Source organism: Petromyzon marinus, chromosome 50 (genome assembly GCF_048934315.1).
Source record: "Petromyzon marinus isolate PM22_M1 ecotype Great Lakes invasive population chromosome 50, UKy_Petmar_22M1.pri1.0, whole genome shotgun sequence".
Taxonomy (NCBI): Eukaryota; Metazoa; Chordata; class Hyperoartia; order Petromyzontiformes; family Petromyzontidae; genus Petromyzon; species Petromyzon marinus.
The window spans coordinates 888,754-907,271 of NC_133716.1; the positions used below are offsets into that span (position 1 = coordinate 888,754).

At 44.6% G+C, this 18,518-nt stretch overlaps 1 protein-coding gene and 1 long non-coding RNA gene across 3 annotated transcripts in view; one reads left to right on the forward strand and one right to left on the reverse strand.

The window, feature by feature from the left end:
* Positions 1 to 710: 710 nt before the first annotated feature.
* On the reverse strand, positions 711 to 17,003 carry LOC142931181 (uncharacterized). Its single transcript, XR_012947160.1, has 2 exons — positions 5,576 to 17,003; positions 711 to 2,771 (listed from the first exon to the last, which is right to left on the reverse strand). It is a non-coding gene; the product is annotated as an uncharacterized LOC142931181 (long non-coding RNA).
* A 219-nt stretch (positions 17,004 to 17,222) lies between these two features.
* Positions 17,223 to 18,518, forward strand: part of LOC116953238 (zona pellucida sperm-binding protein 3-like) — a 47,153-nt gene continuing 45,857 nt past the window's right edge. For both annotated transcript variants that reach the window (XM_032973230.2, XM_076074738.1), the window contains exon 1: positions 17,223 to 17,422. In XM_032973230.2, coding sequence (XP_032829121.1) covers positions 17,356 to 17,422 — 67 coding nt within the window. In that variant the 5' untranslated portion in view covers positions 17,223 to 17,355. The remainder of the gene's footprint in view (positions 17,423 to 18,518) is intronic.

The window sequence follows — 18,518 nt, forward strand, 5'->3', positions numbered from 1 at the left end:
AGGCTTCTTCTTGACGTAGAACGTAGATCTTCAGATGACGGTAGCAACGATGACCGCAGTCCCTGCGGAGACCCGGCTTATATGCTCCTGGGTTGGGGCGGGCTCCACCCTAGGCCCCACCTACCTTCGAGAGAGTTCTGGCTCTCTCTCGACTTTTCTCGGGACAACCTTCCCCCGGACACGTGACCACCCCTTAGCCCCCATCTGGGGGCCCCCTGTAGACTTTACCAGTCACGTGCCGTCGGGGTCAACCAGAGTCCCATGGCCCAGGGTAACCCTGTCTCTGGGCTGACACTCTCCCACTCCCTCCGGTATGAGACGGCACTGCACGCCAAGTGTGGTGCCACTGCGCTATCCCAGCGCTCACCAAGCCCTCACTAGGGCTGGTACTACACCCACCTACGGGGTGTCTACGATGACGGTGCATCGCACGCTGTGCCTCGCTAGAGCCGGCAATACTCGGTGACATTCACGATGTCGCTACATACGTGATGTCCGCGATGTGAGTACATCGCACGCCGTGCCCCTCTAGGGTCGGCACCACACAGTGACATCTGCGATGTCACTACACACGCAAACAATTCTGGACGAGCTTCGACAGTGTCTCATCAGAAAAGTCAGGCTTGTTTTAACCAATGCTGATATATAAACTCACTGATGTACATCGGCAAGGACCCTCTCTATAAGAAATGGACCCTAATTTTACATGAAACTATACAAGTTTCATTTATTAGGTATAGCCCTGTGAGCCATGCGGCTCTTAAGTCGGGTGCAACCGCAACAAACAAAATATGAACACAGAACATCCCAAAGCGACGACGCGCAACAGAAACATCCTGGAATAAACCAGCAAATATTCCACACACAAAAAAAACTTATCAAAACGCTGTGTGCAAACATCACTGTAATACATAACACGAAATGTTAATTTAGCATATTTGTGGAGAATATTAACTCGTGGTTTGGTAATGTGTGTACATCACCATGCCACGCATACAAGTTATGTGAACACGTATGCATCAACCTGTACAATGAACCCGAAACCAAAATCTGAACCCACTGAGAGCATCAAGCCAATAGAGCATGTAATACAGAGGGATTCATGTCTTGCTCGACGTATTCTGGAAAGCTGCTATGCTGGCTTGGCATGGAGATTATCAAACATTTTAAGACAAGAACAAGGAAGTAAAATGTAAGTACTTATCGTCCTTTACGGCATTTGGAAACCCTAAGTGCTACTCTCGCACGGTACCACCGCAGTATCACGTGAGGACTAAACGAGGCCAGAAAGATGATGTGGGGAGAAAATGTCACTCCCGTCACGGCGATCCGGAAAGTTCTGGCTGAAATTAAGGACTGGCCATAACTGTAACGTGTACAACCCATTTGTCAATCCACTGCTGGATGAGGGCCTTCGTGTGTTGTGCGGGTCATGGGGATTTTTGACCATACTTCACGTTCATCGGCTCCAGTTGGTGAAGGAGAGGAGCATGAACGTGGATTTTGCTGCACTGGTTTTTCCTGAGCTGCAGCGGCAGTCTATAATACCTGTTATTATGCACGGTGGTCGTTCATTCACGCCCTATGCAGGCTTAACGCCTGCATAGGCTTCTGAGATCGGAGGATATCAGGCGCATTCCAGGTGATTTTGTCATAGGGAGAAAGTACAGAAAGTATTCACACCTCCGCTTAGCACGATTGGCTGCGTACTGTGCAAAAAGAGTTCAACATACATATTTACACTTTTGCAGGACAGTAAATCTACACATGCTCATACACGCGGGTGAATGTATGGTCAAATAAATACCCACGACCCGCGGGGTGTGGGGAAGCACTCATTCAACAGTGGATTGACAACGGGCTGTACGTTATTATACGCATACCATGTCGCGGTTAGTGTGTATGGATGTCACCTTCACATGACCCCTCCCTCCCTCTTTGCACTCCACCAAGAGACACGAGAGTGAACAATGCACACAAGTTCATGTTCTGTTTTTGTAACATTGATGGACACCTTGTAGTATGATGCACACTCAAGCGACTTCGTAAACCAAGGACAGTGACGGAGTGACAGCCAAGGAGTGGAATGCGTCAGAGGACACGTCCATCGGGAGAGATGGAGCGATGAAATCATCTCGTGTGGCAGGTGCTTGGTATATTATTACAGGTCACTTCTGAAAAAGAGCTATATAGCTCAGTTGGCCTTACCTGGTAAAAATGTTGTATAGTTTAAATAAAAAAACTAGTTGAACGTTTTACATCGCAGGATCATGAGAGATGGTGGTGGCGACTTGGGGAGGCCTTCGTCCAGCAGTGGATTAACCATGAATGACTATGATGATGGCCCTTTCTGCATCCATAAACAATATGCTTCAAAACAAATAACGGAGCCGGTTTTTCATCGACTGGGTTTGGAATCTAAATAATATTTTCGGGTTATCGGCTGGTTGTATTCCCATGACATGACCTACAAACTTCCCGATTCATAAATGAACACACGTATTTAATGGTACATGCCTGTGATCCAGAGACTTGGAGGTAAGGGTTGGTGGATCATGCAGAGATTAGAGAAACGCCCGATCTCGCTGGTCTGTGAGGAGTGGCCAGGAGATGGCAGTAGAGAAAAGTGGATTCGTGAACCTGTGCGTGTGGACTTTGAGTGTTATCCCCTCGTTTGCATGGGGGGTCTTCTCTGGGAACTCCGATTTGCTCGCACACACAAAGTGCCCCTTGTAAACAGAACTTGTCAAGCAGTGCAATGCAGGACCCTCCTGAAAAAGAGTATTGAAATACAGCGAGGATTTCTAAACATATACATTCCAAATTTTCATTTATAGCTTTCGTGACTGCAGTGATTCATATTCTTGGTTCTTTCGGTAAAGTCACGTTGAAAGGAAACAATAAAATATATATAAAACAATAAAATTCTCACGACGTTTCGACTGCACATATATTTTATTATTTTCTATTAACGTGACTTTACCGAAAGAACCAAGAATATATACATTCCACTATTAATATTCAAATATTACAATCCTGAGTGAATAAAAAACATAATGAATTACCAGCCTAAGTTAGTGCATACAAAAACATATGGAAGCACTGTACTGCACAAATAAAGGTAAAACACGTGTTACCCAGAAGAGAACAATCCTACAAAATCCGTTGTTGGACTGCACTTAAAAACGATGACGCCTATCTATGCTCCCCATCTTCACCAATCCGCATTGACCAACGTGGTGAAGTATGGTGAAGTGACCCCCATCACCTACGTGGCATGCAGAGGCCCTCATCCAGCAGTGTATTGACAATGGGCTGTAAACTATGATTGTTATATAAGTTGACATTATGCGAGCATGTTAACAAGAAATGTTTTACCAATAGATGGCCCAAGTCTCAAGATCTAGTATTGTTTATGAGGGTATGACCATTTCCTTGTGAAATGAAACCAGAGGTACCGCAGAGAACGCACACACACGAGGTGATACACACACACGAGGTGATACACACACACACACGAGGTGATACACACACACACACGAGGTGACACACACACACACGAGGTGATACACACACACACGAGGTGATACACACACACACGAGGTGATACACACACACACACGAGGTTATACACACACACACACACGAGGTTATACACACACACACGAGGTGATACACACACACGAGGTGATACACACACACGAGGTGATACACACACACACGGGGTGATACACACACACACGGGGTAATACACACACGGGGTGATACACACACGAGGTGATACACACACACACGAGGTGATACACACACACACACGAGGTGGTACACACACACACGAGGTGATACACACACACACACGAGGTGATACACACACACACGAGGTGATACACACACACACACGAGGTGATACACACACACACGAGGTGATGCACACACACACGAGGTGATGCACACACACACACGAGGTGATACACACACACACGGGGTGATACACACACACACGGGGTGATACACACACACACGGGGTGATACACACACACACGGGGTGATACACACACACACGGGGTGATACACACACACACGGGGTGATACACACACACACGGGGTGATACACACACACACGGGGTGATACACACACACACGGGGTGATACACACAAGGTCAATGCAGATAGGTACCGCTTGAGCGGACACGTAAAACAAAACAAAAACATTTCTTTATGTTAATAAATTCGTATAACCTCAACTCCAATTACAAAAGTATATTCACTCTGATACAAAATCTATCACACGCTTAGTGGTGATGTTTGTCACGGGTAGCTTGGCATTTCGGACCTTTTGTTCTTGTGCTGAGCAACCATCGTAAAAAAGTGAACCATGCAAGAGGCGCAAAAAACTCGACCTTTAAAAGCGATAGACTGCAACTCACCTGTCACGCAGGGCTATGGCATGCGTACACAAGGAAGTGCGGTGCTATTTTGCAAGTGGAGATTTGAATACCGCATGCAAACGAGGTGCACGGTCGGGTGCATGGAAAGGAATTCAGGTCCAGAGTCCCGTGCTTGCAGCGGCTAAAATTCACACGCGCCTCACCGGCGGCACGCACGGTGCTCTGTGTTTAACACGGCCACGCTCTCCACTTCTCTTAAGATGTTAACTGCCTCGCCTGGTGTACAGGAGGCCTTGGGTTCGATCTCGACCCTGACGCCTGCTGTATATTTGGAGTTTGCGTGTCTCTCTCTCTCTGTGGTCGCGTGGATTTGTCTCCGGGTCCTCCAGTTTTACCTTCCACATTTAGATACATACGTTTAGAGCATTTGGCTGCTATAAATTTACACGTGATAAGCCACTATGTTGAGCTATCATTTGTGAGCTCTATAGCTCCGGAGGACCTTGCCTGCTAAAATAAAAAAATAGTTTACTATACCATGCTAAATAGCAGGGTGGAGTGTTATCGAATAACCTCCACAACCCGCTTGGCTTGGGGTGCCTTTCATCCATCAGTGGATTGACAAAGGGCTGTACATGTACATCAAAGGTTCACGCCTGGGCTACGTGTCATTCGAGGGCGTTCCCCAGACAAGTGGACAAACAGCTATATCGAATAGGGGCAACAAATACTGCAGGTAACTGATTGTGAGGCCGATGCAGGCCGATGACATTTAAATACACGGATACTGTGTGTTGCATTATTTTGCTCTATCATTGCATGATTGTCATGAGCCAAGGTCTATCTACTGCTGGTCAAAGGCCTCCCCATCAAGCTGTTTCCATCTATATATTGTCCCTGGGATGCTACAATCCATCTCGCACCTGTGGGTAAAAATGTTCCATCGTCCACAGTGATCTTATTGTTCCATCTCCCGCAGTGGCTGTCCTTAGCCATGCAGTAACAAAAATATTAACACAATTAAAACTCGGGTTTCATTCTCTTTCCCCAACTATATCCGAACTGTTCTACAACGACTTCTACAGCGCCGTAACATGGCAAGCCATTACAAGGGTGCTGAACAAACAACAAAAATATGAAATATCACTCACTAGTCCATTGCAATGAGAATGAAATTAAGTACTCACCCGTGGCTGTTGGCAGGTGGTTTCGGAGTGAGACTCTGAATGACGACAGCGACTCGGCAGCTCTGACGTGCAGCGGCAGAGCTGTTCCAGACACGTGGGCTGGCGATGCCAGAGTTCCTCTTACAATGAATCGAAGACGTGGGAAGTACAGATGTATTCCATACAAACGTGTCGGACCTGTGTTTGAGAATGGTCCGCAAAGGGAGATATCATAGAGCTGCTTCTGAAATATCTTCACTGTGACCTCTTATCCACCGACCCTGCTGCAAATAGTAATATTTGTGATGCTAATTTTAAATTGTAAATGCGGGAATTAGCCAAATTAAGTGCAGAGCCAAACGCAATGTAGTGGTCTTGTCTGCAGTCATTGGTTAGAGGGGTGCCGCTGTTGCAAGATGTTAACTACCTCGCCTCGTGAACAGGAGGTCGTGGGTTCGATCCCGACGCTGACACTTGTATATTTAGAGTTTGTTGTTCACCCCGTGGCCGTGTAGATTTTTCTCTGGGTCCTTTGTTTTTTTCCCTCCACATTTAGAAACATGCGTTTAGATTATTTGGCTGCTATAAATTTCCACTTGATAAGCCACTTCGTTGGGCTATCATTTGCGGTCACGTCGCTTCTGAAAAAGAGCTATATAGCTCAGTAGCCTTTACCTGGTAAAATAATAAATAGTTTAGTTTAGGAACCTGATTTAGTCACTCCGCTGGAGGTGAACCCAGGTTCTCAGCGATGCCAGCTCAGTGCTTTGAGCTGAGGCATCCGGCCACCTCACAGCATTCTAAATTTAATACAGATACAAATATTGATACAAAGCTTCCTTGTTTTTACGTGCTCATCTCTGTTGGCAGCCCTGAATCAGTTGTAAAAAAAAATTCACATCCCTCTCCAAAGGACATTGGTTGCCGACTTCCCACAGTAGCATTAATTTGAATAATCCGGTGAGATGATCAGCTGATGACCAATTTAACCATGACGCCACCCAGTGACATATTATGTATCTAGAACTTATTTCGTAAGGTACGTAGCCAACCACGCTAACCGGAGGTGCGGGGGTAGGACAAGAAACTAAACACAAAAAGCAGTTCTAAAGAAATGATACAGGTTTTTGGGTTAGATTGCGTAAATATATAAATGTGTCGTTAAACCCGCCACCGCCCGATACAGCCAACTAGTAAGGTTTGTCACGTAAACAGAACATGCCAATTCGTTACTAGTACAGCACAGCGGTGTGTTGGAGAGCAAAGCTACATTTACAATCTGAGTACGATGTTTCAGGTGGTGGCGGGTTTAACGAGACATTTTATGAAAAATAACTTCAATCTAGAAAACTCTAGAAAATACATTTCTTTAAGACTGCTGTTTGTGTTTAGTTTGCCACATCGTCTTGAGACTCATTTTAGGAGGGTCCTGCTTTGAGTTGTTTGGTCATTTCCTGAAGTACTGTACTGTGTTTTTAGAGTGCTGCTTTCGTGGAGGAAACCAACATGCCAAGAGAAAACCACGCACAAGGTAAGGATATGTCATCAACCATTTTCTATCTACTGCTGGATAAAGGCCTCCCCATGTAATTGCCATGCCTGACAGTCCAGTGTCCGCTACCATCCATCTCACTTCTTTGCCTGGGCTAACCTCATCGATCCATCTCCATGATGCACGTACTATTAGGTGCGTTGAAAAACTTGTTCACGCCACTCATATGTATTTAAATTCTTACATTGAGGAAATGTTGCCAAGTTCATTCAATTCATTTACCCACAATACTCTAAAACGGTACTTTAATTGAATACAATATTGCATGTTTGATATGCTTTGGGTCTTTCGGTAAAGTCACGTAGATAGGTTCAAATAATATAACAAAAACTAGGACGTTTCGATCGCAACACAAGCGGTCGTCATCATCTTTTCCTGATGTTGTGATCGAAACGTCGTAGTTTTTTGTTATTTTCTTTCAACCTATCTATGCAACTTTACCGAAAGACCCAAAAAATATGAATTCCTGCAGTCACGAACGCTTTAAGTCAAGATTTTGCTTGTTTGAGTTGAACAGGATGCTTGGACAGGATGAAGTGCTCTTACCAATAACATCTGTTCAGCAGGGTTATTTGAACCTTATGGCGGGACCCCGGGGTCCCGAATAAACGGAAGTCAAAATCGTAATTAATTTATTTTTGGCGACTCCATCCCACCGCGCACATGAACGCCGTGACCCGCCTACGCGGATCGTTCTGTTGTCGTGTCGTGTCCAAGCGCAGCGGCGAGGACGAATGCGCAGAAGAGCTGAACAAGCGAATGCACTCCATGCTTGGGTATGGGCAGGATCATGAGTCTTATCCAAAGCTGCTCAAACTGCCTACACGACTTAAGTCCTTTATTTGTCATAACGGTAAGCATAATACAGTGAAACTGCTCTCTTATCTTCATTATTATTTGTGACCTACCAATGTCTGCAGTCAGGATCAATCGATGACAATCCTATTACCTGCAGATATTTAACAGATGAGATGCGTTGCACCGTTAATTCCTCCTGTTTGATAATACTTCTCTTGTCCGTATGCATCTGTGCAGATAGGTTTTTTTTTGCGGTTAAGCCATAGTCCCCACATACCGCTCGTATCAATGCGGATAAGAGGAGCGGCGACCCACTACTCTGTAGAGTAACATTGGTACAAACGGTTGTTACAATATAAACAGCGCATTGAAAATGCGTAATATGTTATGTACTGTTTACAAAGCGTGTTCACAAATCCACACTGAGAAACACGATGATTGACAGAGGGGTGTAAATTATTTCTTCGATAGTGTATTTAAATAGAGGTACTACAGGTAAGTAGTTTTCAGTTTTAAAGGCATAGTTTAACAAGACGACACTTGCCACCATCCTTCAAAGCCGTTGGTGAAAAAAAGCAAAGTTTTTGTTTACATTATAATGTTTACATTATAATATAATATATAATATAATGTTTACATTATAATATAATGTCTATGCGAGAGCCGGGGGCTTATGGGACCCCGGGTCCCGCCATAAGGTTAATTTGCTGAACGAGCCTTCTGCTGATAAGACCTGAAAGGCAATCAATGGTTCAAAGTTTGCTTGTTTAAACAAATTCTGCTCGGTAATACCGTATTTATCTGGAGATCCAATCGGCTTACCCACTACGATGTAATGTATTCTGTCTGTTCAAGATGGGGCCAGGTGGTTCAGAGGTCAGAACTCTGGGATGGCACTATTAAGACAGTGACTATTTTATTTTTATTTTACCAGATAGGGCCCACTATTTTTCAGAAGTGACCCGGCCACAAATGATAACTCAACGAAATGTATCGCATCAAAATTACTATAAGCAAACCAGGCTCCCAAGTATAGTGCGTTGTGGTCTCGGCCTCGTTACAAGGACTTATTACACGTGCTGTACCAAATACATTTTAGATCTCACATTCACATGTGATTGCACTTAATGTCCTATGGATAGACTCGCCCCCATCATACCAATGTGGAATTCCCACCACTGGCTCGCGGCTGTAAGCATCAGATGAGCATCACCTCAATTCTCATATAAGCAGAAAATTACAACGTTTAGGTTTGCACTGTTTGGACTGTGTTTTTTTTGTCTGTCTCGCCTGTATATTGTCAGTACTGTCTCATTTGTTTTCTTCCGTTCGTTCCGACTGCTGTAATTAGCCCAAATTGCAAAAAAATATTTACAATTTGGAGTAATCGAAACTAATTGATTGTTTTCGTGCAAGGCTCAAAGCACGTTTCATGGGAATCAGACAAACTTGAACCATTTGTAATCCATACGTGCCGATTAGTGGATTCTAGATTTAAAGCTTTCGTGACTGCAAGGATCCATACTCTTTGGTTCTATTCGGTAAAGTCACGTAGGTAAAAAAATAAAACAAAAATCACGACGTTTCGGCCACAACACAAGTAGCCTTCATCAGGTGAAGGGACCAGACTGTCTAATTGAAAATTTGGTACAACATGGACTAGACCCCGATACACCTGCACTGGTTAGGCACTGCCTCAACAATACCTACTTTACTTGGAATAGCACCTTCTACAAACAAAATGAGGGTACCCCCATGGGATCCCCCTTGTCACCAGTGATAGGCAATATTTTCATGGAGAAATAGGAATCAGACGCCATCCAGACTTCTACCCTCAGACCTTCCCTGTGGAAGAGATATGTAGACGACACTTTCGTCATTTGGCCACATGGCCTCCCGGCTTTGAACCTTTTCCTAGACCACATTAATTCCAGACATCCCGCCATCAAATTCACCATGGAAGTGGAGAAAGATGGCAAGCTACCATTCTTGGATGTTCTGTTTGAGAGGAGACCTGATGGCTCACTGGAGCATTCTGTCTACAGGAAACCCACCCACACAGATTCCTACTTGAAACCTGATTCCCACCACCACCCGATGCAAAAGAATTATCTCATCAAAACGTTATACCACAGGGCTCATTGCATTTCGGACCAACAGCACCTGACCAGTGAATTAAAACATGTACATCTGGCCCTAAAAAGGAATGGATACTCTGACCGTACCATCCGCCAAGCTGTTTCTCCCTCCATACAGAAACAACCACTTGATACTCTGATCAAAACGATCACACTACCATATATAGCAGGCGTTACTAAAAAGATCTCCAAAATTCTAAACAAACACAAGATCCTGGTCCGGTTCAACACAGTACACAAAATCCGTGACCTGATCCCTTCCGTGAAGGATGTCATTCCTGACTTACAGTACCCCGGGGTTTACAAATTGAGTTGTACCTGCGGTGACTGCTATATCGGGGAGACGAAACGACATGTCTCTGACCGAATTCGTGAGCACAAATCAGATTTGAAACACGGCAGAACGAATTCTTCTGCCGTAGCTGATCACTGTTACAACACTGTGGGTGATCACGATATAATTTTCTCCGATACCAAGGTTCTTTGCAAACCCACGGGTTTTTATCAGAGATTTGTTCACGAGGCAATTCAGATTTACAAACACAGACACAATTTCAACCGAGAGGATGGTTTCAAATTAAGCAACCATTGGAAAGATGTTCTGAATCAAACCAAACATTAAACTAATTTTCAATGGTACAGTATCTTTTTTCAAAAAGTGGTATCCCAAACTTTCGCAGCTGCTTAAATTCCCTTTTCACACCATCAATATGTAAACTCCCCCCTCCCCTCCCCCCCTCGCCGACCTGCACATGTTCACCCCCTCTACACCGTTCATCATGCTAAGTCCGCCAATTAAATGCTAATTTTTATGCTAATTCCTTTGTCAAGGCGCTCTGTTTCCTCTCACACAGCTTAAAGGTCGCGGTCTGAGCTTGGCTGTGTTCACTCCAGCACTGTCCTCTAGACAGTCTGGTCCCTTCACCTGATGAAGGCCACTTGTGTTGTGGTCGAAACGTCGTGATTTTTGTTGTTTTATTTTTTACCTACGTGACTTTACCGAATAGAACCAAAGCGTATGGAGTAGTGGATTGACATCGTGTAGGTTCATTCAAATACCACTAGAGGTCGCCATACGCCTAATAAACCTGTAGTGGTACCGTATTATATTTATAGTTAACTATTCACACGCCAATTTAAAAACTGGTCATCACAATTTTTAAAAAATGTAATTCTCATGGTGTAAAGTTCAGTCTCCAACTCTTAGCATCCACTCTGTCTCTCTCGCCTCTCTATTTAAGTGATATGAAGAAAGTCCACTTCCCGAAATGTCGCCTGTTCTATATTTCCCTTTAAAGACCACACAGTGAGACATTCCTGACGAATGTGTTGACGTTTGTGCTGGTGCACCACTGCCAAGGCTCCGTGACCCCATACGAGATTAGTCGACGTGGGGCGATTCACCCCCAACCCCACGGCGATTCAAGCCAAAACTTGATTTATTTTGTATTATTAGGATTTATAAAAAACAATTTAGGCCCGTAACAGCGCTGTCGGTGACGTTAAAATGGGACGGGGACAAACTGGGGGCCCTCAGACCGGACGCGACCAGTCTGTATAAGACGGGGGAATGTAACGGGGGTGTATGGGGATGTACAGTACATGTATCGATTTATCTTCTCTTTCACGTAAAGAAATCGCGTCGGGGAGCCGATGCGCTTTAATCTGGGGTGAAGGGATGGCAAGGGAAGAAGGGGGTGGTACATTCAACTTACGGAGTAGTCCCAGGCCCGCAGGGGACGTGAGTCGGGGGTGTAAAAGGAGGGGGAGGGTCGCCTTAAATTATCACCACGAATGCGGTCGTCGTGAACGTCCAAGATTCCCCACCATCTGCCCGAAAGTCGCCCTCGTCGAGACACGGAGGGGTTCATTTCCCCTCCGCTTCGGTTCCTGTCCCAAGACCCCTTGCCTAATTTATTAACTTCAGGTTTTGCGCCAAAGGGAACCGTTTGGCATGAAGCTTATTTTCCTTCCATTTCAGTTAATGACTCACATGTTCTATGCTCGCATGTACAGTGAACATGTTATGCCACTGTTTCCAAGTAGTCAGTATGACATTTCTGGCAATAATGTTAAAAAGTCTGGAGCAATGCATGCTGATGCCTTGTTACCATGCCAGGTTTAAAACCCCAGTCTCCTCACGGATGGGGAGAGGTTCGTGCCGCACAGGCCGTTGAAAAAGCTCGAGATGCCCTGGCAGAGTTTCATAACGTCATGGCAGAGCCTGGAGGCCTGGGAGTAGGTTTGTATTGTGCCCGGGGCACTGGACAGGCTGAAAAATCCTCCAATAAATTTCCCCCTTTTGTAATTCAAGTATGCTCCCTGAATGAATTTAAATTGAATGAGCTTAAGAGTATGGGTTCTTGGGCTGCTTTTAGAGGCCCGCCATATCTGTGCCCAAGTCTGCGGGGGAATCTCGTGATGCACGATCCATTCCCAGAGTTTCTTAGCTGCTGAAGCCCCTTCTCCCTGGAGCCCAAAGGCCTCAGTCTGTAACTGTCCTGAGGTGTCTCTAACCAAGCAATGATGGCGTGAAGAGGTCGGCGATGAGAACAGGACAGTGACACAGTCGTCGTGCACGAATGGGTTACTGGACAAGAATTAACCCTTCACGGGGCGGATACTGACGACGCACCTCCGATGAGCATGGTTGGCTGCGTATGGTGCGAAAGAAATTAAAATTACACACAGAGTCGGGCATGCGGTGCAAAAATTGTTCCCCTCAAAACTACATTTGAAAAAAAAACTCAAAACCTTCGTTTGTCAATAACACAGTATGTTTAGCCTTAAACGGAAATAATAGGCGACGTTTAGGGCAACGGTCCTTCTTTATTGCACAAAAATACACATTATGTAGGTCAAACCTTTTCACACTTGGAAATCACAGTGACAGAGATTGTGTCCACACTATTGTCCACATCAGAGTTGTGGATGTGAAAAGTCCCAAGTCTCATTTCAAGACTATCTAATGGGTAAACTTACTGGTTGTGTAAAAATTACCCAAAACAACAAAAATGCTGGTCGTGTTGGGGTTATTTTTTCTTGTGGGTTGTGAAAGTTTCAGTTGATAATGCTTGCCACATCAACACAAATGTTTGGTTATTTACAAATACCAAGGTATGGTACAAATATCAAGCTCGTGTTTCTTTCTTGGAAGCGATGTGCACATTGCTGTACGGTATTTGTTTAGCACTAATCGCACATCGCAGCTGACACAGCCGTGGATTAACGAATAAATCTTGGAACGTATCGTGACAAGCCTGCTGAAGCAGCGAGGAATGTAAAAAAACATTTAAAAAAAACACTGCGTGGTCCAGATCCGCGTCTGTCACTCATTGTTTATAATTAGTATAGAAGTATAGGAAGTCATAATTCCTCATATCATGTTGTCGAGATGGCGACGTCGTATAGTAGTCTTAGCCTCAGTCAACAATAACTGCACACACACAAAATCGATGCCATTAAATCGAGTGTCGCTCGTAATTTGGATAAATTCCAGGTCTGAAATTGAAAGCATTGGTGTTTAGTGTTCAGCGATGAACAATGTCAACAGCAGACTTTATGGGCCAGTGTGAGTCCTACCGAGTTAAAAACAAAAATTTAAAGCAACTTCAAGTAGTTTTTTCTGGAGAAGTCATGTGGGGGAAAAAAAACTGTTTGGCAACCACGTGTTCTTCAACGAATGGAGCTCACTGCTCTGCGAGATTGCCAAATAGCTTAGGAAGATCGTAATTTAAAGCCAACAGCGCATTTTTTCTCGGCTGGGGAAACAGCCCTAAAAGAGGGGGGAACAATCTCCCGTTTTTACCAAGTTACAGGGTCTAAAGGCGTTTATTGGAAAAAAACACAAAGACTTGCGATCATGGCTTATGATGATGATTAAATATTTATCCAAGCCTTGAGAGCAAATTAATTCCTTAGATTACACATTTCGGGAAGATGCACTCCGAACGTGTCCCCGGGATGAATAAAGTTGTGCATTTTATTTTAAACTAAATTCAACTGAGCTGTACATCTATTTTTCAGAAGCGACCTGGCCACAAATGATAGCTAAACGAAGTGCTTTTTCAAGTGGAAATTTATAGCAGCTAAGTACTATAAATGCATATTTCTAAATGTAGAGGGAAAACCGAAGGACCTGGAGAAGAATCCACGCGACCACAGGGAGAGAGACACGCAAACTCGAAATATACAGCAGGCGTCAGGGTTGGGTTCGAACCCACGACCTCCTGCATACCAGGCGAGGGAGTTAACATCTCACCACGATGGCACGATTATGAATCAAAGCTATACAAGTCTGGTCTCTCGCACCACACGCAGACACTGACCGGATCATAAGGTGCACCAACAACTTTGCTTCATTTTGTTTGCATCATATAAACCATAGAATATGGTAACTCATAGCGCCCCCCCTAAAATATTATAATCAAGTAAACATTAAAATAAACGTTGGTCCACAACACGGAACTCGAGCAGAATGCATGGTAATCAAGAGCAGATCGAAACCGGTCCAGAGTTGACTCACTTAAAATAAATGCTGCTTCATAATATTGAACTGTATTGGTCTGGAGAGCCAATGGACTTGGTGGACTAAGAGATATTATTTATTGACAACAAAATCAGTGTTTGCCGATTACAGTATTTGCTTTTAGTCAATCTGCCTCGTGTCCCTCCCAGTACGTCATATATTCCCCACATCACCGTAACCTCAAAGATTTAATTCATTCGTGCTTAAAAATGTCACTGCTGTGTTAAAGGGTTCGTCCATAAATGACGTCACGCACCTGGGGGGGGGGGGGGGGTCAGACATTTGTGACGATGTGTGACGAGGAGGGGGGTTTGAGAAATGTGACGTCACATCAAAATGCGCAACTTTAAATAAGTATAGACAACACTTTTTACCTAATCAAAGACTTTTTAATTCATATTTTCTCCTACATCAGAGTGCAGCGCCACATTAAATACGCACTATAATGACAATAGTTTAAAGCGATTTGAAGCATGTTTTATTTTCAAAATGGAAACATGGTTTTGGGGGGGGGCAGAGTTTTATGACGTCATATTTGAGGGGGGTCTGACTTTTTGTGACGCCGTGTGATGAGGCGGGGGGGGGGGGTCAAAAATCGTCCCAAATCGCGTGACGTCAATTATGGACGGCCCCACAGCTGTTTTTCAGATTCAGCATAACTTGACCTTGCTTTGAATGATCGTATTGTCATAAAATGTTCCAGTCTTTTTTATATTCAAGAACCCAGAACACGGACATCACAGATTATGAACATGTTTCAAACCCGGAATAATACACCCTCAAATGGGGGGCCGTCTGGAGGCACGTGGTCTCACTGCCTTGTCACAGTAGGAGCAACGAATGGGCGCAGCAGATTAACGGGGTAAGGGGAAGAAGAGCACTTTCCCCAACAGTCTGTTAAGGGGGGTCTTTGTATGACACCAGCGCACACCTTGCTGTGAGAACTTACAATGACGATGGTAACGCACCTCCAATTAGCACGGTTGGCTACGTACGGCGCGAAAGAAGTTCAACATACACACATGCGGGAAGAGGGGGATGAAGTAGACTAACGTAACCAAACAAAACAAGAAATAAAGTAACTTTAAGCGCGATGTCTTGGTTTAACCTTTCTGTTTCCCCCAAGGAGCAACGGTTTTCAAGTGCTTACTGCAGTGTCAGGAGTCCATCTCCTATGTTTCACAGTGGTATTAATACATTTTATTTTAACACAGCTTTTCTGAGCAAAGGCCAAACAGAAAGCCCAGGACGACAAGTGGATAGTAAGCCAGCAGCACGAATCACAAGATGTAAAAGGGCATAACAGGTTTGCTGAATTGAGCGAGGGAAGGTTACACAAGAGCTTGTGCGCAACAACAAGAGAGACAATGATGGGAAGAGGAATTTCAAAGAGGAGCATTGAATACGCAAATGATAAGTGTTGTGACCTGTAGTGTAGTATGCACTATGTTGAACTTCTTTCGCACCGTACGTAGCCAACCGTGCTAACCAGAGGTTCGGGAGAAGGATAACAAACTAAACACGCAATTTAGTTCTAAAGAATTTGTCTTCAATCTAGATTTAAAAGTGCGTAGCTCCAGTGGCTTCCTAATATAGTACCGGAAGGAAGAGCATTCCAGACGGCCGCAGAATGCGCGCGATGCGGTGACCGAGTTGGTGGTTGAACACGGGGCGTGTGAGACGACAGTCCCGTTTGATCCGAGTCCCCAACACGGGTGGAGGATTGTAGACGATGGTTTAACATTACAGTACCATCAACGAGATTGTAAATACTACGTCACTCTACATGTATCAGCTTTTATATATCGCTGGCATTTTAATCTCAACTGAACAAACTAAGTAAAGGACATGGAACTGAAACATGCATATAAACACGCGTGTTCACATTTAAACCATCTTAATCTACACGTACATCGCTTTTGTCAATCCACTGCTGGATGAGGGTCTCCCCCACGCTGTGCGGGTCATGGGAGGTTAGTTGACAATACTTCACCGCGCTGGTCAGTGCAGGTTGGCGAAAAATAGACTGCAAAGAAGCATAAACGTACGGTAGAGCAATGGATCTTGCTGCGCTGCCCTCTGCTGCACAAAATGTAGCCGCTCAGCCACCGAGAGGACCTGTTAATACGAGTCGTGGTAGCCCATCCAAGCACCATCCAGACTCAAGCTTGATTAGCTTCCGAGATCTAAAATGATGGAGCACATTCCGGGTGATATGATCATACTGTGATTCGATGTATATAATTAACGATGGCGAAGTATAATCAACCCGGCCAGGTGATCTCAGCGGTACAGCGAGATGTTCTAGTTCAGATGCCACCTCCCCCCCTTCGCCAGAGGAATGTGGAATTCCCACCACTGACTGCAGTAAACAGGAAATTAGAATTTGGAATGGACAATCCAACATCAATTGAATAATCACATCACTCAGCAATAATCAACAATTGTCGAGGTATATTCATGCTAACAATTATCTTACATGCAGGCTTCGCTATTGAGCCATGTCTGGTAATACTGTAATGTTTGCCACCATGTTTTATGTAATCTCTGATAAGTGGATGTAATATCATGCAATGGTGCTTAATTTGCTGCTAAACTGGCATGACCTGGTTGTCGGGGGCGTGCAGGTGAGGTTTTTCGAATACAAGTGCACCACACGAGCTCACCCAACCAGTTGGTGGTGGCCTCACAGCTTGAACATTGTCAGTTCAGCTCCCGGGTATATCTGGTGGTGGGTGTCTTCGCCTCTCGCTTGGTCGATAGCGATTTCTTTGAAGTTGCAGACATGGACTCAACCCTCTCCTGTTTCTCGTTGCTGCTGGCCATTGTGCTGCTTTCCGATCTACCTGCAGGTAAGTGTTGGTCTGTGGACTAACCTGAGGATCGTGACAAGAGCACACTTATGCGATACCTGTACACCTACAGACCATACCAGCCGTTGTTTTAACTTTGCATGCATCTAATATACAAATACGGAGTGCTCTTGCCAATAACACGTGGGAATGCAGAAACATTTGTTTGAAACCTGTCCAGAGTTAGATTTCTTATACGAATGCTGCTTTGTAATATTGTGCCGGAAAGCCAATAGGCTGATGAACTAAAGATGTTTTTATATACATGTGTCATACCACCACAGGTCGGGTGCCAGCTGGTCAACTTGCTATGCAGACAAGACGTGCTGTAGATAATATATCACATTCTGTGCTGTCCGTACATACAGGACTGCAGACAATCTGTAATTTATACATGCACTGTTTAATGGATGGGTTTATGGAACGTTGGTCGAATGGTTTACGCTTTGTGCTGTGAACCCCACCGTACCAGAGTTTGATTCGCAGTCATGGCTAACATCAGTGGCGAGTATTATCTGAACGCGGCCTGGACACTCCTCTTCTCCCCCTTCACATATTCTTAACCAACACTCGCTCACCTGCGTACTTAAATGCGTCAGCTTCAACGGTATGGGGAGGCCTTCATCCAGTCATCCAGCAGTGGATTGGCAAAGGTGCTGTCTGTACATTGTTAGTGTCCTTAGAATAACGTGGTTGGATGTACCGCGTCTCACATCGAACAGGGTCTTCTTTGGGACCCCTAAAATGTAACTGAATTGAGGGGGATCAGGGGGGAAGTGAAACTCTTATTAGGGATGCTCACAACCTGAGCAGCACGCAGAGCAATGCGGACAGGCCCGCTGCAGTGCTTGAGCGAGTAACATTCGCTGGCTTGTGATTGCTCAAATCCAAATCAAAGTGTATTGGTCGCACACGCAGTTAAGCTGATGTTACAGCGGGTGAAGGTAAATTCTGATTTTCAGCTCCAAACCATTGCAATTGAATGGCTAACAAAGAATGAATCAGAATTTTGAAAAAAAAAGTGTAAAAATATGGAAATATCCGATATATAAATGCACTGTGTATACTCGGTATATAAATTGAAAGTGTCCAGTGT